The sequence below is a fragment of the Ammodytes marinus genome (genome assembly GCF_949987685.1).
Source record: "Ammodytes marinus genome assembly, chromosome: 6".
Classification (NCBI taxonomy): domain Eukaryota; kingdom Metazoa; phylum Chordata; class Actinopteri; order Uranoscopiformes; family Ammodytidae; genus Ammodytes; species Ammodytes marinus.
Window position 1 is genome coordinate 12084448 of NC_137235.1, and position 21758 is coordinate 12106205.

At 40.0% G+C, this 21758-nt stretch overlaps 1 protein-coding gene across 1 annotated transcript in view; it reads left to right on the forward strand.

Annotated features, from left to right (window-relative positions):
• The window catches only part of fbxo41 (F-box protein 41), a gene marked incomplete at its 5' end in the record, with an annotated part of 38377 nt that extends 20678 nt beyond the window's left edge, over window positions 1-17699 (forward strand). The window contains 10 exons of the mRNA XM_080029256.1: window positions 4161-4234; window positions 7521-7903; window positions 10544-10779; window positions 10901-11016; window positions 11597-11749; window positions 13009-13104; window positions 13225-13343; window positions 13644-13802; window positions 14347-14462; window positions 16367-17699. Of these exons, the coding sequence (XP_079885382.1) occupies window positions 4161-4234; window positions 7521-7903; window positions 10544-10779; window positions 10901-11016; window positions 11597-11749; window positions 13009-13104; window positions 13225-13343; window positions 13644-13802; window positions 14347-14462; window positions 16367-16429 (1515 nt within the window). The 3' untranslated portion in view covers window positions 16430-17699. The remainder of the gene's footprint in view (window positions 1-4160; window positions 4235-7520; window positions 7904-10543; window positions 10780-10900; window positions 11017-11596; window positions 11750-13008; window positions 13105-13224; window positions 13344-13643; window positions 13803-14346; window positions 14463-16366) is intronic.
• Between the last annotated feature and the right edge of the window lie 4059 nt (window positions 17700-21758).

Consider the following 21758-nt stretch of genomic DNA (forward strand, 5'->3'; position numbering starts at 1 on the left):
GTTATGAGTATAGCTATGTCAACAGACATGCAGTCACTAGGACTGTTCAGGAGAAAAGCCCGCAGTCGGACCTCAGCAGCTGATCACGGGCGTAAAGCCGAAAATGTGTCCCTCAGTATAGGCTACCCGATGCGATCGCTGATTAATGAATGAACAGTAAACAAAACATTTAAAATAATTGTATTGATTATGGGGCCCATTGTAGTCCGGTGTTGCACCGAAAGCTGTGACCTGTCAGAATGTGTGACCCTAGAGGGCGCTATTCTTATTTCTTAACTGATTTCAATAGACTGTAGGCATCATTGTCATGCCCTCCTTGTAAAAAGTTATTATGTGTTTGTATGAGTCAAGGATCACACCGAGTTTAAACGACTGCTTTCATCAAAGCATTCAATAAAACTGCGCTCCTATACAGTAACAAACAGGAGGTAAAAGTGAACTAGCCCACCGGGCATTCTGATTGGATGAGACAACACAGTGCGGTGGCTCCGGTGGCCCATATTGAACAAACTGCATATCATTTAACCACATGTAGCCGTTAGCACACTCAGGATCTCGTAATTACGAGATCCTGAGTGTGCTAACGGCTACATTAGCCGTGAAACTTCTTTTTATTTGGTGAATGCTCAGCGCCACCGTAGGAAAGTGGTATCATTAACTCCACTGCGCTAACATAGAAATAGCCTACTTATAATTGCTCCTGATCACATGAAATAATAAGACCAGTGACTAGTGTTTAACAATAACTGAATAATATTTTCAGTTTTTGTTCCACCGCCAAGGACTCGGCTTCAAGACTCCCTCAGAGAGCTAGCCTCCAGCTTTCTGACAATCCTTGACACAGGAGTTTTTTGTGCTTTTGAATAGTGCATGAGCATTGATTTTATTGAGTAAAGCCCATGTTGGCACCACAGGTCAAACCATTAATAGACTTTAAGATACCCTGAGACAATACATCGACTTTACTCTTCTTGGAGACTTAAACGTTTTCATACATTGGCAGGTGAAATTGAGCAGAAGCTAAGTGTTTTTTTAGTAGAACAGAATAGTTTGTATGAAAATGTGCTGTGAGGTCTTTTAGGCCATTAACTAATTAGTTGCGGCATTATCTTTGTGTTGACTATAAAAGCATGTCTTTAATTAAACCACACAGAGGTGTTTTAAATTACAAGACATGGGCATGATATGTGTGCTTAAATTATTGTTCATGTTCATGCCGTTTGACTTCTACTCATATTGTTTAAAACAAAATAATCTAGGTTTCTGTCATTTAGTTTTTGCAATTTTCAATGTCATATTTCTAATTCACAGTTTGATAAACTTACTGAATACACTAAATAGCCAAAGGTATATGAACACACAATTAGAACACCCTAATATGTGATAAACATCACTTTGCAAACACATGTTTTTATGACTTTATTACAGCCATTTTTGGACCTGTCATCAGACATTTGTTCTCATCCAGTCACAAGAGCTTTAGTGATGATTGATTTTGTTAAATAAGATCTGGATCTAGCGGTCTTTTTTCCATCCCAAAGTTGACTATTGAGTGGAGGTCAGTGGTCATATTTGTCAAGTTCTTCTATCCCGAACTTGGGAATCCATTTCTTTATGGACCTGGCTTTGTGCACAAGAATCCTGTCATGTCAAAACAGGGAAGGGCATTTCCCAAGAAAAATATTGTTTGCTGTAGTGTTACATGTAAAGTTTACATGTAAAGTTTACCTCAAGGAATTGAAAGAATTTGAATTAAGTGGGCTCAGAAAAAAAACATAAAAAAATAATAATACCCTGCTACAAAAATGTTACCATATAGTGCATGCATTTTGTTTTGTGTTGTAATAAAAGATGCTCACCTGCCATGGGATCATAAAGACTGATGGTGTTACTAGAGGCTTGATCCTCTATGGATCAATGTGTTGCATTCGCAGTCAAAACAGAGGAAATAGTTTAAGCTCTGCAGCGGACGACAACCTGACCAGAGAGTGCACTGGCATAAGAATCTACCTCGTTGTCAGGAAAAGAGAGATAAGCTATTTGTCTCTGCAGACTTTCCACTGCTTCCATTGTGGCATTTCTCTCTCCCTGCTTTCTTTCCCTTGAAAAGCAGAAAGCTTTGCTACATACACAATACAAAAGTAAAAGCAGATACTTTCCGTCCTAAAAGATGTCACTTATCATCCAACACCTCTTGGAAAAGAGGCGACCTGTTTCATTGGACAAATCTGTGTGCTGCCATGGAAACCAGCTCTTGCTCGCGCTGAATGTTTCCAACATGATTTCGAATCACATGTAATGTGGTACAGATCTGCCAGAGAGAAACTAGCTGTTTCTCATCAGATCACTGTCTTTGCATAGTCATACAGTGAATAATATAAAGGGAGTCTTCCTTTTTAACCTTACCTGTTGCAAATAAATGAGATCAAATAAAGAAACATTGTTTTCCTGTTCCTTAAGCTAAATATGCATGTGACCTGTTACTGACCTGAAACAGTGCTGCCTAAATCTAGACCTAGTCCTCTCTTTGGATTGAAACATCAGTGAGTTAACGGAACTGTGAATAATCAACATGACATGTACAAGTGTGGAGTCGCAGACTGGTTGGCACCTTGTTTCACTGTCTAGGGAAGCCCAGAGATGTCACCCAACCAACCACACACCCTGACAATCCCATTCTCCATCTATCTGTCACGGCATCAGCGAGGTCGCCCCCATCTCCTAGGAGACAGGTTTTAGAGCCGCAGAGGTATTTTAGGACTGACAGCGGGAGAACGGATGGATGACTTGCTTCCTGCTCACTTTCTAGTTCAATCTAAGCAGAATCTAATGCATTTCTTCAAAGGATGTGCCAGGAGGCAGGATAAGGTAGCTTTGGTTCAATCGTAGTGTTTCTAAAAAGAGAGACAACCAGATGTAGAAATAAACAAAGATTTTTTGTTTAAGACCAAACTTTGGACACCAACAAATTTAGTTTTCAGACTGTTGAAGACATTTTGTACCATCCATTTCTGGGAGATTTGTCCCTGTTCTGCCTTCACAGCAGGCTGGCCAGGAATGAGAGCCATGCACGTTGTTTGCCTGTTTCGTCTATAGTCCATTTTCACTGGCACTAGGCCAGACACAAGCTGTGTGAGTAAAGGAAGAGAGAGAGAGAGAGAGAGAGAGAGAGAGTGTGTGTGTATGTGTGCGTGCACATTTTCCCTCTGTGGCACTTCGCCAGTGTGGTACACAGAGTTCCACCTGGCGCTATTTCACACCCACGTAGTAACACACACTCACACATACAAACACTACACACAGCTTTGAGATGTGTATGAAAGCGTGACCAGGAGGATTTTGCTCTCAGGCTGAATAGAAGGGAGTGAGAATCAGGCTGCACACACTCACAAAGAATACTCTTGAAAACGCCTCACCTGCTCTTAGAGCTACAGCCCAATATTTTTGGAAGAAATCAATATGCTGAGGCTTTTTGTGTTGCTAGAGTGAGGGTCTAGGGATGCAAGTGTGTGTTGATACAGTCAGCAACAATAGCAAGACATCTTAATTACTTCTGGCCAGATTGGCAGGTAGTTTTGTCGAGGATAATCATGAGTGGATGATTCGTAAATATTTAGTTCACCCGCTGACCTCCTGTTGTATCACTTTTAGACAAATGTTTTTGCTTATTAAATATGAAAATCTTTTATATAAGTTTAGCATTGCATTTTATGATGGTATTCTCGTCCCATAGTGGGGGAACCAATGGCTCTTCCTGTGCTGCCACCTTCAGGGCTTATTGTCATCTTTTGACTTGATCGTACTGCGGTGATGTGTAAAGACACAGGATTCCTATACGAACTCTTGTGATAATATCTGATTATATCAGTCTAGTAGCAGTGAAACTGTGCCAAGACTTTAGATCTTTAAAACAAAACTTAACTGTAGGAATTCCTGCCCCCCCCCCCTATCATCTGAAATGTTTTGTAGATTGTGGAACAAATTAATAGTAGGCTATAGAGTATCACATCGGTCATGCATTCTTTCAGGAGCTTTACTAAGTTATAACAAAGATCACACGGCCGAAGAACATTTGAACTATGGACATGTCTAATGAAGGACAATTGAGTAAATTGACTTCTCTTTGTTTCTCCCCAATCTGCATGTTTCTGTCTCTCCAGAGAAACTCCAGCCTCTCTGGGAGCACAAGAGGCATGTACCAAGTGTCGGATCGACGGTCCTCCCCCAGCACAGGGTATGTCAAACACAACCCTTGAGTTATGTGGAATTATGAAGCTTTTAACCACCATCTATTGTACCTGTGTGAAAGAGCCACAGCCTCTTTGACTTGGGTTTTTCTCTAGCATTTATAAACCTGTGAGTGGGCTCAAAAAGATAGGGGCACACTATGGCTCTTATAGAGAATTCACACAACTTCCAACTAAAATAACTATAATATCAAGAGATTCTTCAATAAGTCGAAAAATAGTCGCCAACTGTTTTCATAATAGATAATAATTGTTATTTATCAAGCAAAATTACCAGATATTTCCTGCTTTCACCTTCTCAATAGTGAGAATTTGCTGCTTGTATAATTCTTTAACGTTGTAAATATAAAAAAAAAAATTGGCTATATTTCTTGGTAATAGACTTTTCGGTGGACAAAACAAGCAAATAAATGGTCCCCTTGGGCTCTGAGGACTTGTGACAGGCATTCACAAATGTGTTCTATTTTCAGACCAAACAAGAAAATTTATTTTTAGTCCTATGCAATACCTTTATCAATAATAGACTTGCAGCATGTCATTTATTTATTGTCAATAATTGAGTGTGCTCTTCTTGCATGTTTTACAATCACACATCCACTTTGATATGGTTATACTTTATGTAGTACTGTGTTGAACTCTGTGATGTGTAATGGAATTGATCCCATCTTTAGGTCATTGGGCTGTCATTCAGTAGAATCTGCTCTCTGCGTGAGGTGTTTGTTAGGTGTGACTCAAACTATTTCTGGGTCCCTGCTGGAGATTTCAGACACATGGCTATGCCATACTACTCAGATTTACCCAACTGTCATGCCCAGTTGGTGTGTGAATGTGTTTCCCTAATGTGACGTCACACAGAACCTGTCAGGCTTTCCCCATTGAATCACTGATGTCATGACACACACGCTGACCCTCTAGGCCTTCTGTCTCCTGGTTGTAAATAGCTCTTCATCTGGGATAAATATTATGTGCCACTGTAGTAATGGTGATAATCTCTAGTGTTTCGGGGATTTATTGATATTGACCTCACCAGATATCAATGCAACAATGTAAAATCCTCAAAAATGCCTTAGACGGTCACATTTTCTTATCAAGACAAAAACATTTATACATTTTATTTTTTATATCTAACAGTAATTGTAACAGTTTTCATATGCATTTTTCATCAGATTTTATGAGAATATTATTTTATATTTTTAATATTATTTATATTTTATTCCTAAAATATGTAACTCATGTGTATAGATCCTTAGCTGCCATTCACTAAACAGCACTAAACCTAACTTAAAGCTTTGAGCTAAATTGTATTCATCTGTGTGATTTAAATTTCGAGAATCGAGACTTTTAGTTACTAAACGTTAAGTGTAGTTCATACTGATTTTCACATTAGGTAACAGCACAAGCAGGAGGTTGACAAAGGAGGGAGTGTGTGTTTTCCTCTGGCTATTTCTCTCTCCTGTGCTACTTAGCTGTCTGAATACACACTCTGAAATCAATAATCAGCCATCGCTAATTACAAGCGCCTCTTGATTGGGATCTATTTATATAAATAAGTCTCACTATTGATTTAAAGTTGACAAAACACTGAAGCAGTTTATTTATCAGGCTACTGCTTTACAAACAGCTCATTAGACTCTAATGAATCACAGTTTTGTCATCGACCCAGTTCTGATTGTTGAAACCATAACACACAGTCCTTTTTTGATTTTACATTATCTCAGGTCATATATGAAGACACAGCACATCTTTTTTTGCATCCCCTTTTCCTTTTTAGCATTGATCAGTGGTACCTGCAGAAGGCTATGTTATATGATTTCATTTGGTTTGTTATTCCTAAAATCATCTAAGCAGATGCTTCCACTCTTCATTTTACGCTATGGACAAAATTAGTTCTTAGGAGGAAGAAATCGAGAAAGGAAAGAAAAATTGCCTACCTTTTGATAGGCTGATATATGTAACTTCTCATTACTAGTAAATGCTGGGGGTTTATTTAAGTACTGAAGCAATACGTATGTACAAAAACTGCCCTCATTCTTTTAAAAAAAGGCAATTGGTCCCCTTTCAGTCATACATTAGTATCGATTTGTGGTTCGTTTTGGTTTCCCAAGTGCATCCAGCTCTGTCAAATGAAATATCAATACTGCTGTTTTCCTCATTGGACATTTAAGGATGCTGCTCTGAACAGAAGGTACCGACGTTGCTACAGGAAATAATCAGAAGAATCAAATGAACAGGTCACTGAAAGATTTAGAGCAGATGTAATGACACTGCCTTTTTATATGTGCGAGTCCTTTATGTGTAGGGTTTTTATATGACTGCCAGATTATCACACTTTAATTAAACAGATTAAATGCAAACATGTGATCTACTTATTGTCAGTGTAGTGATGATTGTTGTATGTGTATTGTATAATAGTATAAGACATATTAAAAAGGTAAGCATGCAAATTAATTATAAAATCTAAATTGTTGATGGCACAAGAGTAATTTGCAAAAGGAATCATTTTGATATTTTACGAAATCCAAGTATTCGCTTTTCTATGCAATTCTTGGATTGAAAGATGATTGATACCACTATCTCATCTGTTTGTTTTTTTATATGAATCTACAGATGGTTAGCGTAGTTTAGCATGATGACTGGAAATAGGAGGGAACAGCTAGCCTGAGGCTGTCAAAAGTTAACGGAAATTTACCAACAGGCAGCAGTCAGTTTTTATCCTCCACATATGTGGAACAAACTCCCATAAAACTGAAGGTTGGCTTCAACTCAAAGTACTTTTAAAATGTTGAAACTGTAATGAAAGCGAGAGAAAGAGAGATAAACAAGTGTAAGAATGACAGATTGAGGTTTATCCAAAGTTTAAGGGAAGGACTATTTCTTGGCTGGCTACGGTGACTTCCTGCAGACTTTACTGGTCGCTGGTGCCTGACCAATACTCCTTTTATATAACCCCAATAAAACCACAATCTGTCAGTTTTAGACATGTAAATTAATGAGTCTGAAAAAGTAGATTCTGTTTCTTTTGGACTGAGCCAAGAAGGCAATGTTCTCCCCTTTTACAGTGTTTGTGCTAGGCTAAGCTAACTGGCTTCTGGCTGTACCTTTATATTTAACAGTCATGAGAGTGGTAGGGCTATCTATCTTCTCATTTAACACACCAAACATTTTGCACTCTTCCTTTACATTTTTCATTCAGAATAAAGACTGGCAGTTTATTGGCTCTTGGATATATAGAAAAAAGTATTTACACCACACTTCCTTGTTGATTTGCTGCAGAGCATCAGGGCGGGTCAAGTCCATGTCACAAGGCTCGGGAGGTTACGACAGTGACAGCGTGGAGATGCATCCCATGGAGGATTGTCCTGAGGCTCAGTACTATAACATGCAGTGCCGGCTGGGCGAGGGGGGTTACGAGCGCTCCCCCGGCTGTGGCGGATCCAGGAACTGGGGTCTCCGTAAACAGGCCATCCAGAACTGGCAGCGGCGACCGTACCGGAACAGCACTGAGGGCGAGGAGGGAGACGTGTCAGACGGAGGCTCCCGGACCACAGAGTCTGAGGTGGAGATGTGGGAACAAGAGAGGAGAACCGTGGCAGAAGTCCAGCAGTCCGCCGCTCCCTATCCGCACCACGGCAGGCCAGGGTATCGCCCCAACACAGGTAACATACTCGCTATGGTGAAGTTGTTATTATTAGAAATGAACACACTGTTACACACTCTCTCCAATCCAGCATTCAGCTCAGATACGTGGGAGCCAGGACTCACAGAATGAAGGCCCTGAAATGTCTCCTGCGAGAGCAGTGCCTGATGTGGATCTAAAGTCAGGGCTGAGTTGCAGTCGCTGTGATGTTGCTGCAGCTTTTTAAACTGACGAAAGCTGATTCCACAAAGTGATTTTGGATCAGCCGTGATCATATTTGGTAAACATAGAGGAGAGAGGCCTCAAATCTGTGGCAGTGTGTAGACATAATTATAACATTTCTTAGAAAACGACTTAAACTCTGAAGGAACCTAATCACAACATCAAACACACTGACACGTTTTTTGGGGGAATGTATTATACAAATTATGCGTCCAAAGACAGAGGATGTAGTGTGCTTCACAGGCTGCTGAGATGCAATTGTTTATTGGCCCCAAAAAAGAACTTGACCTTACCTAACTTGACAATTTAAAATGCCAATTTCAGCTTGTCAGCCCTCATTTATGTGATTTGTAAAGCATCATGAGACAATAAACAGGGCTCTAGAGAGCCATATTAACTACTTTTTGTTTATAAATATAATTTACTGTGAGTTGTTGTTAAAGTGCTGCATGTGGAAAAAGTTAAATGTGTGTTCATGATGATGACAGGATTATTTGAACTTTACATGTTAGAAAATAACAAAACACTTTGTTGCCCTATTCTGAACAAGAGGATAGTGTTTGTTTAAGTGCAGACAAAACAAGTATTTATAATCTTGTAAAAGAAACAAAAAAAACATCCATCATGGACCAGATGAACATTTTCAGCTAGTTGGTTTGCAACCTAATACGATCCATCTTGGTTGTTTTGATTTAAAATGTGATTATCTCAGGTAAAGTTCATGAAGTGTTAACACTAACGTATCTACCAACAGTACGTACTATGTCTCTATATTATGTTAAACATGATGACTAAACAAAGTCCTACATTGGCTTTGTTGCTCTACACTTACTTTATATGGATGTGTCTGTGGTAGATATATTATATGGTTATAATATGTACCATATTTGTATTTGTTAGTTTGCCTCTTGTGTCATCTCAGTTTTTTGTAATATAATAAGCTCGCTTCAACGAGCAAGCCAAGTCCGACTGCCAGTCATGTCCGCACATTTCTTCAAATCCACACAGAGATTGGACATCTCTCTGTTAACTTCCTATCCTGCCAACATCCTCAAACTCACTGCTGCTGCTCTCCATCTTTCCCCACCTTCTGTCGGGTTTCTTCTCAATATCAGGATGAACTGAGGCGGCCTGCTAAGGAGAGAAACTGGGCCAGAGCCCTGTGACAAATTAACATGAACTGCTATGACGGCCCCATCAACTCTCAAAGATTTTTCTCACGTAACTCTCAACATGTTATTGGCATTCCTCTGCTCTGACGCCATTCTCCTTATTGGGACAGAGTCTTTGCCAGGTTTTATCAGATGGTATGCATCTACAAACACAGTTTTTTTTCTCTCCATGTAACACACTGCTTGGCTTTTTTAGTTCATTTGGCGGTCTTGAGCGTAGGTGGTGTGTGTGTATGTGTGAGCGAGAGAGAGAAAGAGAGAAGGAGGACAAGAGAGTGTGATTGTAAGCTATGGCCCTGATGCTTTTGAGCAGACGCCTTCCGAGGCCAAAGATGAAATGAGTCATCTCAGGAGCAATCTTGCCGGGAGGAATAAAGCCAATAGATAGCAATAGAGACATTGAAAAAAAAATTATATAATCTCATTTACTGTCTTGTTGAGGGTTGGCGCCACCGTGTGACTGAAATCGATTTAACAATGTGCATGATGCACTTGCTTTGTATTTGTTTTTTAGAAATTGACTTGAGAAAAGGTTGGCTCATCGGCAGTTTTATAGGTGAATTAAAGGCAAGACATTCCTGCTTGTTGATAAGAAAAAAGTCACTAAGAGAATGAACCACTAAAAGTAGGCTTTTAAAATCTAATTTTATTTTACTTTATTTTAATTTTTTACTTTATGTTAACCAGGCAGGTCAGAACAGATTCTAGAATCAATTCCGAAATTACATTGGCATCTGAGGACAGGACCTTTTAAACAAGAGTAATACAATAGGCTATTTTCTCTTTTCTTTGTTTTGTCATGAGTCTGAAGGCTGTATGCCAGTTTAAAGACCATCGCAGTAGTCCAAAAAGTCCAGAATAGATTGAAACCTTTAAAAATGTTGAGCATTTCAGGCTGTCAGGAATCTTACACCATGATCAGAAATATTCTCTTTTTTAACTTAACTTTTAAAGGTGCACTATGCAGTTTCAGGGGAGGGGAATTTGATAACATTTGCTGATATCATGAAATGATGAATAGAAACTTATTTTTAGGAACCTGGAACAAAATGTAGTACTAGCTGCTGTAAACAACAACAACAGTGAAACAGTAACTTTTCAGGAAGTTTTCTAACTTCAAACAGTGTTCCAGGGATCCAATTTTCCCGCGAGGAAAGTTTTTTTTATTCAGTTCAGACATTATACCTTAGAAAAAATTTCACTTCTCTGACACATCCAAAGTTACATAGTGCACCTTTTAAGACGTTTTATTTCCTCCCACACAGGACGGTCTGATAACTACAACAAGCCATGCCGCCATGACAAGAGCCCGTCAAAGTCCAACGAGGTGATCAGTCCGGAGATCCTGAAAATGCGTGCGGCTCTCTTCTGCATCTTCACCTACCTAGACACTAAAACCCTGCTGAGAGCCGCTGAGGTCTGCCGGGACTGGAAATTTGTGGCTCGTCACCCCGCTGTGTGGACCAGGGTTCTGCTGGAGAACGCTCGTATTTCTTCCAAGGTGCATACAGTGAACATTGAGATACTGCATGCGTTATGGAAACAGCACAACAGGTGGTGTGAGATTAGCTGTACTGTCTCTCGCTGTATACGTCCTCTGATCTCCTTGTTTGTCCCCTCAGTTCCTGGGCATATTGTCTCAGTGGTGCACGCAGACACACTCCCTCATCCTGCAGAACCTCAAACCTAGACAGCGGGGCAAGAAGGAAACCAAGGACGACTACTTGAAAAGCACACGGTGAGACGCACATGCAGCAGAAACAGAGGCACAAATATATTGTACTCGGAGTATTTCAGACGGATGGGGAAATAAACTGAAAATTGGTGAAGAATAAATGGTCAGAGTGAGAAAAATCTTGTTTCTTTCAACAATACACCATGAAAACTGCTTCTAGATAACCATAAATACACATTCATACACATTTGAACCCGAAAATCAGCATAATATGTCCCCTTTGACCGCATCATGTGTCATTTTGAACTTATAAGTGACATCCTAAACGACTGCTCAAACTGATAGATGAGAGAAAGGTGACAAGAGGAACACGAGTGATTGAATGCTGGTGTTTGTTTCGTCTTTGATTATGATCAGCAATGTCCGATATCACTTCCTGAAAGAAGACAAGTAGACGTTAGAAATATGAGTGGGAAAAGTGTTTGTGTGATTTACGCTTCCTGCGTGTATTGCTGCAAACACTGCAGGGACATTCTGTTGTGCTATAAATGGAAGAAATGCTGATAGAAGGACAGCATTACTTCCTATGTTCCGTCTTCATCTGTATGTTTTTGTTTGACCTTGCCTTACATTTCTATATAAGTGGCTGTCTGGAGGAAGGCCTGGAGGCATTGTTAAAGGCCACGGGAACTAACCTGCTCATACTGAAGATTTCACACTGCCCCAACCTGCTGACTGATCGCTCCCTCTGGCTGGCCAGCTGCTACTGCCGAGCTCTGCAAGCTGTAACGTACAGGTAGACCCGTACACCCACCTTTTTTAGTCATTGTTGAACATCTTCTGCACACATATTTCTGTTCTAAGGCGAGACGCTGAAGTTGAAAAGGGTATGTTTGTTTAACATATAGATATCGTAATGAAACTTTGCTGGTTGATTACTTACATTAAAACGATTATTTAAAGGTGAAGTAAGCGGTTTATTTATTTATAAGTGTTAAATCACTCTTTATTCATACAGTGATCACTTTCATAATGTGCGTGTTTCATAAAGCCAATATCTCAGTCAGCTGCCCTGCATGTAATCGGCTAATAAACTTTTCGGGGAATCCCGAAATTAATATCCAATCACAAGAGAGAACCCTACAAACCGACACCCGTCTCACTCATGGTCTCACTGCTGGTGAACGCCAGAGCGACAGATGGGTGAATGTTTATGCGCCTATGGCGGAGCAGGTAAAAATCCTTCCCAATGTCTGTTTTGATGGTTTTTATCATGTTTTTATCACACTTATGGATCTGAGTTGATGCTAGATAACTCGCTGCTTGAAGACCGCAGTGCATTAATGTGGTGACGTAGGGACGAGCGAGGGGTCTGCTAATTGCAGTAACTGACAGGAAGTTAGCTAAAAGAACCATTCCGCTTACAGCACCTTTTAATTGTATTACATTTTTTCAGAAATGTTTGAATAAATATGCCAATTTGGCAATACTTCAAGGTGCTGTAAGCGGAATGGTTCTTTTAGCTAACTTCCTGTCAGTTACTGCAGTTAGCAGTCCCCTCGCTAGTCCCTACGTCACCACATTAATGCACTGCGGTTTTCAAGCAGCGAGTTATCTAGCATCATCTCAGATCCATAAGTGTGATTAAACATGATAAAAACCATCAAAACAGACATAGGGAAGGATTTTTACCTGCTCCGCCATTGTAGGCGCATAAACATTCACCCATCTGTCGCTCTAGCGTACACCGGCAGTGAGACCATGAGTGAGACGGGTGTCGTTTTGTAGCGTTCTCTCATTTTGTTTCATTATAAATAAACCGCTTACTTCACCTTTAACTTATTATGCATTTATGAATATGTGCCTCTTTTAAAGAAACTAAAATCTAGAAGTTGGATAAAGCCAGAGTTAGAAACGTTATTTCATTTATTTGAAACATATTAGTGTCCAAAGTTTTTACAGAACAGATTTTGGATATAGCTTTCTTTTCATTTTATAGATCAAAACATACTGTATAATGTACAGGTCTTGAACATGCATTTTGTTGTGTTTCAGAAGTGCAACAGATCCTGTCGGCCAGGAGGTGATCTGGGCCCTCGGAGCAGGTTGTAGGGACATCATCTCCCTACAGGTGGCGCCACTTCACCCATGGTAATAGACCAAGACATTTACTGTTACTCTAGAACTTTTGATTGATACCACGTGTTCTTTTCTGTTATGACATCGGTGCTGTGGATTATTAAATGAATGACTATATTTTGTCTCTTTTAGCCAACAACCTGCTCGTTTTAGTAACCGATGCCTGCAGACGATTGGACGATGTTGGCCACACCTCCGGGCTCTTGGCGTCGGTGGGGCTGGATGTGGCATTCAGGGGCTGGCCTCTCTAGGTAAATATTGCTTTTCTGTCTGTGATTTTGGCGACAACACAAATACCAAAGCATTATGCATGATGGTTGTATCTATGTGTGTATTTAATTGCTGTCACACTGCTTTTTTAATAATGACTGTTTGCACATATTTGCAAAGTAAGCTCTTGACAAAATGATGAAACTAAATATTATTGTCATATTTGGATAGAAAACTAAGACAGCACAGACACTCCATTCAACCTCAAATTGGCCTCTATATACAAGTGTAACTTTTTATTCTTATTATTTTGACATTTATCTTCTTCCCCAACCCACCAGCGAGGAACTGCATGCGCCTGCAGGTGCTGGAGTTGGATCACGTGAGCGAGATCAACCAGGAAGTGGCAGCAGAGGTTTGCAGAGAGGGCTTGAAAGGTCTGGAGATGCTGGTCCTCAGCTCCACACCGGTGACCCCCAAAGCCTTGCTCCACTTCAACAGTGAGTTTGAATACTGCTGTACTGACTACAATAGGCCTACAGTACATTTACATAGGGTTAGAGTGTTGCGTAGCGTAGGCTGCTTAAACTACTAAGGTTAAGGTTACACTTGCCGCCATTGGTTGAATGAATAATAGATACAATTAGTAAAGACAAACATGGTGCATTTATTTTTCAAAGCTTTAAATGTGCACTATGTAACTTTGGGTGTGTCTGAGAAGTGAAACTTTTCTAAGGTATTCTCATAACTTAATAAACAAACTTTCCTCGCAGGAAAATTGGATTCCTGGAGCACAGTTTGAAGTTAGAAAGCTAGCCGAAAAGTTACTGTTAGTTTCACTGTGGTTGTTTACAGCAGCAAGGCCCACCTTCTTGTTAACAAACATATTCTAGTCTTATGATTAGTTCCAGGTGCCTCAAAATAATTTTGTTTTGATTTGGGATGATATAATTGGTCAATCCTAAGAATTACATGTACAGAAAATCTGTATTCTAAGATAACTGAAAATCAATGCTACCTATAATCGTTATTCTACTCATGTAGGTGTTTGCCGCAACCTGAAGTCCATCGTGGTTCAAATCGGTATAGAAGACTACTTTGAGGATCCCAACAGCCCTGAAGCCAGAAAATTGTTCGATGAGATGGTTAACAAGCTGCAGGTAACAGGACCTGTGTGTCTCAACTCACACCTACCTACCTAGCACACTCACAGTTTACACAATACATTTCATTACCAAAATCAGGACAGGCAGGACACACCTTTACCCACCACTAGGGGTCTCCCTAACTAAGAATTGACACAGTCGAATGTGATTAGTCAAGTATTGCCTATTGTCAACTAACAGAATAATGTTTGTTTGTTTGTTTTCTGTTCGTTCAGCCATGTTTTCGTTTGCCACATTGGCTTCCATTTTTTGAACACGAGACGAAGGGGCTGAAAAATCCAGTTACAGTTTGTGTTTTTGATTCAGAATAAGAATTAAATGTATTGCCTCTTAGTGTGATGAATTCCACACATTAACGAGATTGATTAAAAGCGGAACTTTATAATAGGAACACAATAGGCGATATATCTAGCCTGGCATGCCCGCCAACGTACTTCTGCTCAACTTTCATTTCCCTTCAGTAGTCAGTCTGGGCCTGCGGTATATTCGCGGGTTTTCTCCGTCCAGATATTTGACGGTCCAATCAGCGAACAGAGGGAGTGGCTTAGAACAGTGACGTTGAGTTTCAGTTGTAGTCAGAAGCCGGCGCATGACATAAGTCACGACCAAACGTTACACGATTGGTTGGCAGATCCAGAGTGGCACTGGGCAGATCCAATAGTTTTAAACTTCAACAAACACCCGCCTTCAAGTGAGGTTACGTTTGTCAACTAAGCGATTCCAGACCTTCTGTACAAATTAAATGAAGTACGATGGTCTGGTAGGACCAGGCTACGATGCATCATGATTGATGCATCATGATTTTTTGGGAGAAACCAAGCAATTCCATGTAAATTCATACATTGGGCACCCCCATGTAGCCGGAATAGAATGATCCTCGTTTCATAATCACATTTTGCGACTCTGAGATTGGCGTTGTCAGCCCTACCCGCCACTCGTGCATATGAAAAAACTGCTTTGCACACACAAGTTTCCATCAGGAAGACAACCTATTGTAAGCCATGACCTTTAGTCTGTTCCCCACACACTCTCTTTCACTGTACAGTACTCCTGTGCCATGCAGCAAGTGCAGTATTGACAGGGAGGTAAACTCTTCTGCTTTCTATCTAGAATTCTCTTGTGAATTTAGTGTCTATTAGTATTTACAGCAGCAACATGTTCTTGCAGTTTTGCACCACTGGATGCACATGACTAACAGCTTGCCCAGTAGTTGTTCAGAGGAGAAGACAAAATCTATTTTTATCACGAGAACACACCATTTAAACCATGATTCAATCCTTGAAGTCCCAGTAATGACTGGTTGTGGATGCGCTGGTGCTCACTCACTCGAGCAGAGGCTCACTGTGAGAGGCTCGGGTCATTCTTAAAGCTGATCTCACACACACACACACACACACACACACACACACACACACACACACAATCGGAGATATAAAAACTGTGAAATCCCAGGTTTTATTTCTGTTTTGTTTTTATGAGTCACTTTACAGTGTGTGGTGGGGTTGCTCACAGCAGTTAGGTAAGCTTTCCCAAAGCTGCAAACATCTATGATTTATTTGTATTCCTTTCTCTTTATGTTTGAAAAGCAAGCCAAAGTTCTCTTCAAGTTTAATCATGCCTTAAGAGTTCTGTAGTGGTGAAGTTTATGTGACAAGAGAGTCATCCATAACCCGCAGCACCTCAATACTTTTCAGTCTTTCTTCCTAGCTTTCTGTCACACATCATCTATTGAAAACACTTACTGCTAATGGAAGAAAACAGTAAGGCACGGAGACGACAGGGGAGAAATGGAGCATTTTGATTGTCAGACGAAAAAACTACAAAAAGTAAAAGATCTTACGGTGGTTGCCTTTGAGGAGATTAGATTCTAATATCTTTTTCTTCAATTTCTCTTTCAGGCTCTGAAGAAGAGACCGGGCTTCTCCAAAATTCTCCACGTGAAAGCAGACAGTCTCTGCTAACATCATTTGTGAGTCTTCAAGTCCCGGAGAGGCGCCATCTTGGCTCCAGTCGATTAAAAAAGACCCAGCAATTTGGAGCCCACTGGAACGGGGGTCGACTACGTCTGCAGCACCGACAGAAACAAACAGATGATTGCCACGACGAACCAGAACCGTGGCTCAATGTGCATACTCCACAGGTACAACCTTTAAAAAACACATAAAAGAAAAACTCATTCCCTCTTCCAATAAGGGGAAAATCAATATCTCCTTTTATGTTGGTAATGAGTGAAAAGATCAAGTCAGGAGGCTTATTTGGACTAACAGTGGCGCTGTACGTATATCACATGATGTGGTCCGTCTTAAAACTATACAGACTTAAATAACCCAACAAAACTGTCAGATTCCCCTTTTCACAGTCGTTTTTTGCTTTCACTATGACAATGGATTGTGTCGTCGGCGCACAGAGCCAGATCTCAATCTTGAAAAACGCCTGGAGCTGGGTGACAGCACTGTATTTAACTGTCTGCATCTCCATAATGCTTGACATATACTTGAGACTACCTTCAGTACCAACAGCTCGTGGGCAGGAGAATATTTTAAAGTGTAATTTCCAGCACAAGTGCGAGACTAAGAGTCTTGAGACAGGGGCTCTTTTTTTTCTTTTTTTTTGTGATTGTGTGCGAACGTATACAGCCGAGGAATGAATAAATGGTTTTCAACCTGCCTGAGCTGCACTACAGTGTGTTGGAGCTGGACATCAGACATCTTTCAACACTGACTGCTTCCACCCATTGGAGAAACATGCTGCGCGAGCTCTGGGCAAAGGACAGCAGTCCCTGTAACACACAGCCCCATCTGGACACTGCATGGCAGCAACTCTGCCCTCATCCTCTGTTTCCTCCTGTGAACGGCATTGTGTCACACAAACCTGGGCTTTTTTTCCACGGTTATATTATCTCTAGACGCAGGACGCAGTATATCTTGCTACTCATTACCAAGCCTGGACGATGATACATAATGCATTTCTCTCCAAAAATCTGGTGCCATTTGTAACAGTGTCTGTCCTCATTCTAGTGAGCATCTCTTCCAATGTGCCATTCCTGAGGGAAGTAAGGCAGATGTTATTATTATTTATTAACTATTGTAACTTAACATTATTGGAATTTGATTAACGTGTAAGCAGCTCTTATTCGATATGAGGGTGTTGTGTTTCATATGCAACACGGTCTCCAGGTGTCTGCACATGTGTTACAGTGTTTGTATACCATGTGAGTTTCATACTTTACCATACTCAACAGTGCCATTCCTAAATAGTAGTGCTTGTCACAGCTGAGGCCCCTTCATATTTTTCTGCTGACGTCCTCTGGCTCCCTCTGCTGTTTTATTGCAAGCACTTACAGAGCCAACAGATGTGACACTGTACTATTTGCAGCATGGAACACGTGTCACCATTTTGTAGAGCTCAAAGAGATCAGTCGGTCTTCAGTATCACCTTTCAAATTTTGGGATTTGATTTGGTGCAATTAATGTCTACAATTGAGTTACGCGTACGTTGCAGAAATTCTCAAGAAGTATGCATAGCAATACCTACTGCGGTCACACTCCTCTGTGCTGCAGATAACTCCATGGTTTACTCATGGAGATCAGTTTATCGTTTATACAGAGGTAATAAGAAATTAAGAACACTTGTGAAGCTTATCTCAGCTTGGACTTTGCAACACAGAAACCTCCATCACAAGCTGGGGGTGGGGGCCTTTTAGTCAAATGAAAAAATGTAGAAATATTAATTTTGCATAGAAAAAAAGTATGTAACGGGTGGGTACAATTCACAATTGAGGGAGCTTAACCCACTCTAGGGACCAGAAGTCAAGATTTTCCTTCCTCTGCTGCGTTTTGCTGTTTTTGAATAAGTCTCTTGCAAGTCCCCAGACGTTATGAAAGTGAAATCGTAAATCACCGGAGTACCCCTTTTAACAGGGCTCCTGTTAGACACGTATCACTTTGATTTTGAAGAAGAAGAAATCGAGCACACTGTTTTCCAAAACAGGCCTACAAATAATTCACCCATCAGGCGGACCGTCATGTCTCTTCCCTTCGCGACACGTTTGCTTAAACACGTTGTTTCATTTTTACCTGGCACATCTCCTTTTGTCTCATTGCAACAGTGGCCCCAACAACTCATCCTTTAAACGTTTGAGGGAGACAGAGTGAGGTGAGGGCTCTTTGAGATTCAGAAAAGCCCGTCAGAAATGTATATCAGGATTTGTGTAACTGGACATTGTAGTGATGCTATGCCAGGTTCAATGTGTGAGAACTGTTGGGGACGTCCATTTCTTACATGTTCTTCCACTATTACATATTATTATCCTACACCGGTACTGATGGTCCACTCGGTTTGATTGAGGGAGTGATGTTAACGTTTGCTGACGATAGAGGGAAAAAACATACAGCACTTGTTGATTTTAAGTTTTAGACAATCCTGCCTTTGCTATCAGCTATTCTGTACATACAATTTGTATAAAAAAAAGGAAATTAATTTAAAAAAACAGCGACAAAACACTAGAAGAATAAGGACCAACATTTGATGTTATATAATATTAAGGTCTTACCCTATGAGTGGAAAAAGTTCAAGTTTACAGGTCTTCATTCTGTAGGCGTTTTCTCTCCAAAGTTGAATGAAAGATAAACATAGAGAATTATATTATGTATAACAGTAGTGTTGAAATTGCAGTTGTGTATTAGATACTTTATATTAAATGTGCATCAGAGTAATATACAGATGGAAATTATTTAAAGAAGAGGATAAAGATGATAACTCAGCTATTTATTTCTATAAAAAAGAGCGATGTGTATAATGTTGGCATGTTTGTGTTCAAGCATCAATCATTAAGTTGCCTTCTTAACTGTTCTGCTACTGTGACGAGAAAAAAGTATTAGATGTTTAAAGAGCTTTGATTGCCTGCAGGTTTATAACGTTTTTCTCTTAAGTTGAATCCAGTCTGTTGTTGCACTAGTGAGATAAAAAAAAAAGTATTTCAGATGTTTATTATAAGAGTGTTGTTTTTAATGTTTCAGCTATTTCTCAGTATTTGACAAAAAGATTATGCACTTTTTTTTCCCCCGTGAACATTTGTATCGGCCCGTCAGTTCTTCGGTTTAGTCAGAAACTAAACCGGTATCTGTCAGCAGAGATGCCTGGCCGGCATTTCCCGTTCTTGTATTATGATAAACCGACAGTTCGGAAGAGGATTTTTGGAAACAAAGCGATTACCTATGAACTTCTATGGTTTAATAAATGTAGTGAGCCTTCTTTCTCTTACACCATCTCTGACATCTCATTGGTTGGGAAGTTAAAGATTTAAACCGTTATATCAAACTATATTCAAGTGCTTTTTTCTTCTTTTTTTTAAAGTCCATTGCCAATATGACCTTACGCCCACCTTTGCATTTGTTACTGTCCTTAATTTAGCTTAGCACATGTCATGCTCCTACCAACAGTACACATGCTTTATTGTGAAAATGGACCTGCTGAGGATGTTACAGAGTTTATGCATGCTCTGACACTGCAAATTAGAGGTGCCAAATACACCAGAATTTCATTTCTGGATTACGTCTCCATTTCTCTGCCGCTCCAAATATAAAGCAAAATAATTTATTATTTATTTATTTTGATTCAGACACTGAAGCATCAGTTATATAAGCCATGGTGTTTCCTCAACCACGTGTTTGTTTCAGTGTTTCATATTTTGCTTTTCGAGTCATTCTCTGTTGCAGTTACACCCATGTGTCAGGCTGTGTAATTGGGGAAAGAAAACAGTGTCTGAGTGTTCCATGTACCTCTCTGTACATATTTTACGTATGAATGATTGTACTCTGCCCGTTCATCTGAATAGTATTTTACACATTACCTCAACACTTATCTGGGCAACTAAGTGTGCAGTTTGTCTTTGTAACTTTATTTTCCCGATATGGCCGCCATTGATATCAATCGATCCGTGAACTTTCATCATGTTGCTACAACGACAAAAAAGGATTCTTTTGCTGAACAAAAACTTTTCCCAAAAGACGTTCCTCCTAAGATGACTGCGTTAGATGGAAATGTTTTACTACTCATTTTCCACTTATTTGTGGTCATCAATAAAATTGCTTTAAATTGTATTTTTGTGTGAATGTGTGGGTGTACATTTAACTGATTTTTGATAAGGAATTTTGGAAAAGGCTTGCAGATTAAGTTTACAAGGTCAAATTACATTTTTTGAGCTAACAATTGTCTTGGTAGAATGCAGAAGGTTCAAGAAGTCTGCCATACGAAGATAGAATGCCTTAACATCAAAGATGAATGTAATACATTTGAATTAAATACTGTTAAAATTGTAATTGAACCAATCACCACTGTATTTGGTGGCACCAAAATCTAAAAACCTAAGCATATAAGACCAAAACACAAATGAGTTTGTGGTGCTATTTGTAGTTGAATGGTTAAATCCTCTGAGGCCTCTCGTGTTCCCCTGCTGGAACCGGGATTGCTGCCAGAACTTTGTCCCCGTGTTTCCCTCTCAGCTTTTCAGCCACCTGAAGGGAGGAGGGTGAGTACACTGCCCACAGAAAACAAGCTCTCAGTTTTAAAGCCTTGTATCACACACACAAAATACCCAACAGTCTGCATTAATAACTTAAAGGAATTATTTAAAAAAACTGAATAAAGTTATAAGTGGTTGACTCCTTGTCCTGGTCCTGTTTTAATGTATGTAAGCTATACTCATAGTGGATGGGGGGAGGGGGTTGGAGTCTGCTAAATCACTTTGGGGCAAGTCTTTTTTAATCTGCCATGAAGTGTTACATGAGATCCGATTGGCTTTGAGGTGGACTTGGTGGCAGGAGCTGTGACTTCTGGCACTTGTGGGGTGTCAAGAGGGAGATGAAGCTCTGGTTACATCAGTGGAATGCCAAAGTTTTGCCACAGGGATGCACCTAAATCACCATGAACTTGGTCAGTGGAAAAAGATTTAAGTAGCCTACAGGATTTTTCTAGTTTTTAGGAGATAATGAACTTGTTAGCAGGAGATCACAGCGCTTAAAAGTAATTGTAAGCATGGCTGTTCTCAGCTTCTGTATATTTCTACATTACGTACACTCCCAGATTTGTTTCCACTCCCACAAAGCAAGAAAACACCATAAAATGCAGCTATGTAAATGTAAAGGTGATAACAATAATTAGTACAAGTGAAACTTGAAAAACAGGACGTTTTACTTGGAGTCCTAACCTTTTATCTGCCTAGAGACAACAATAAATAAAACTGGTTGAATAACTCTATTTACACTCATTTTTCACATAAAGATCAATTTA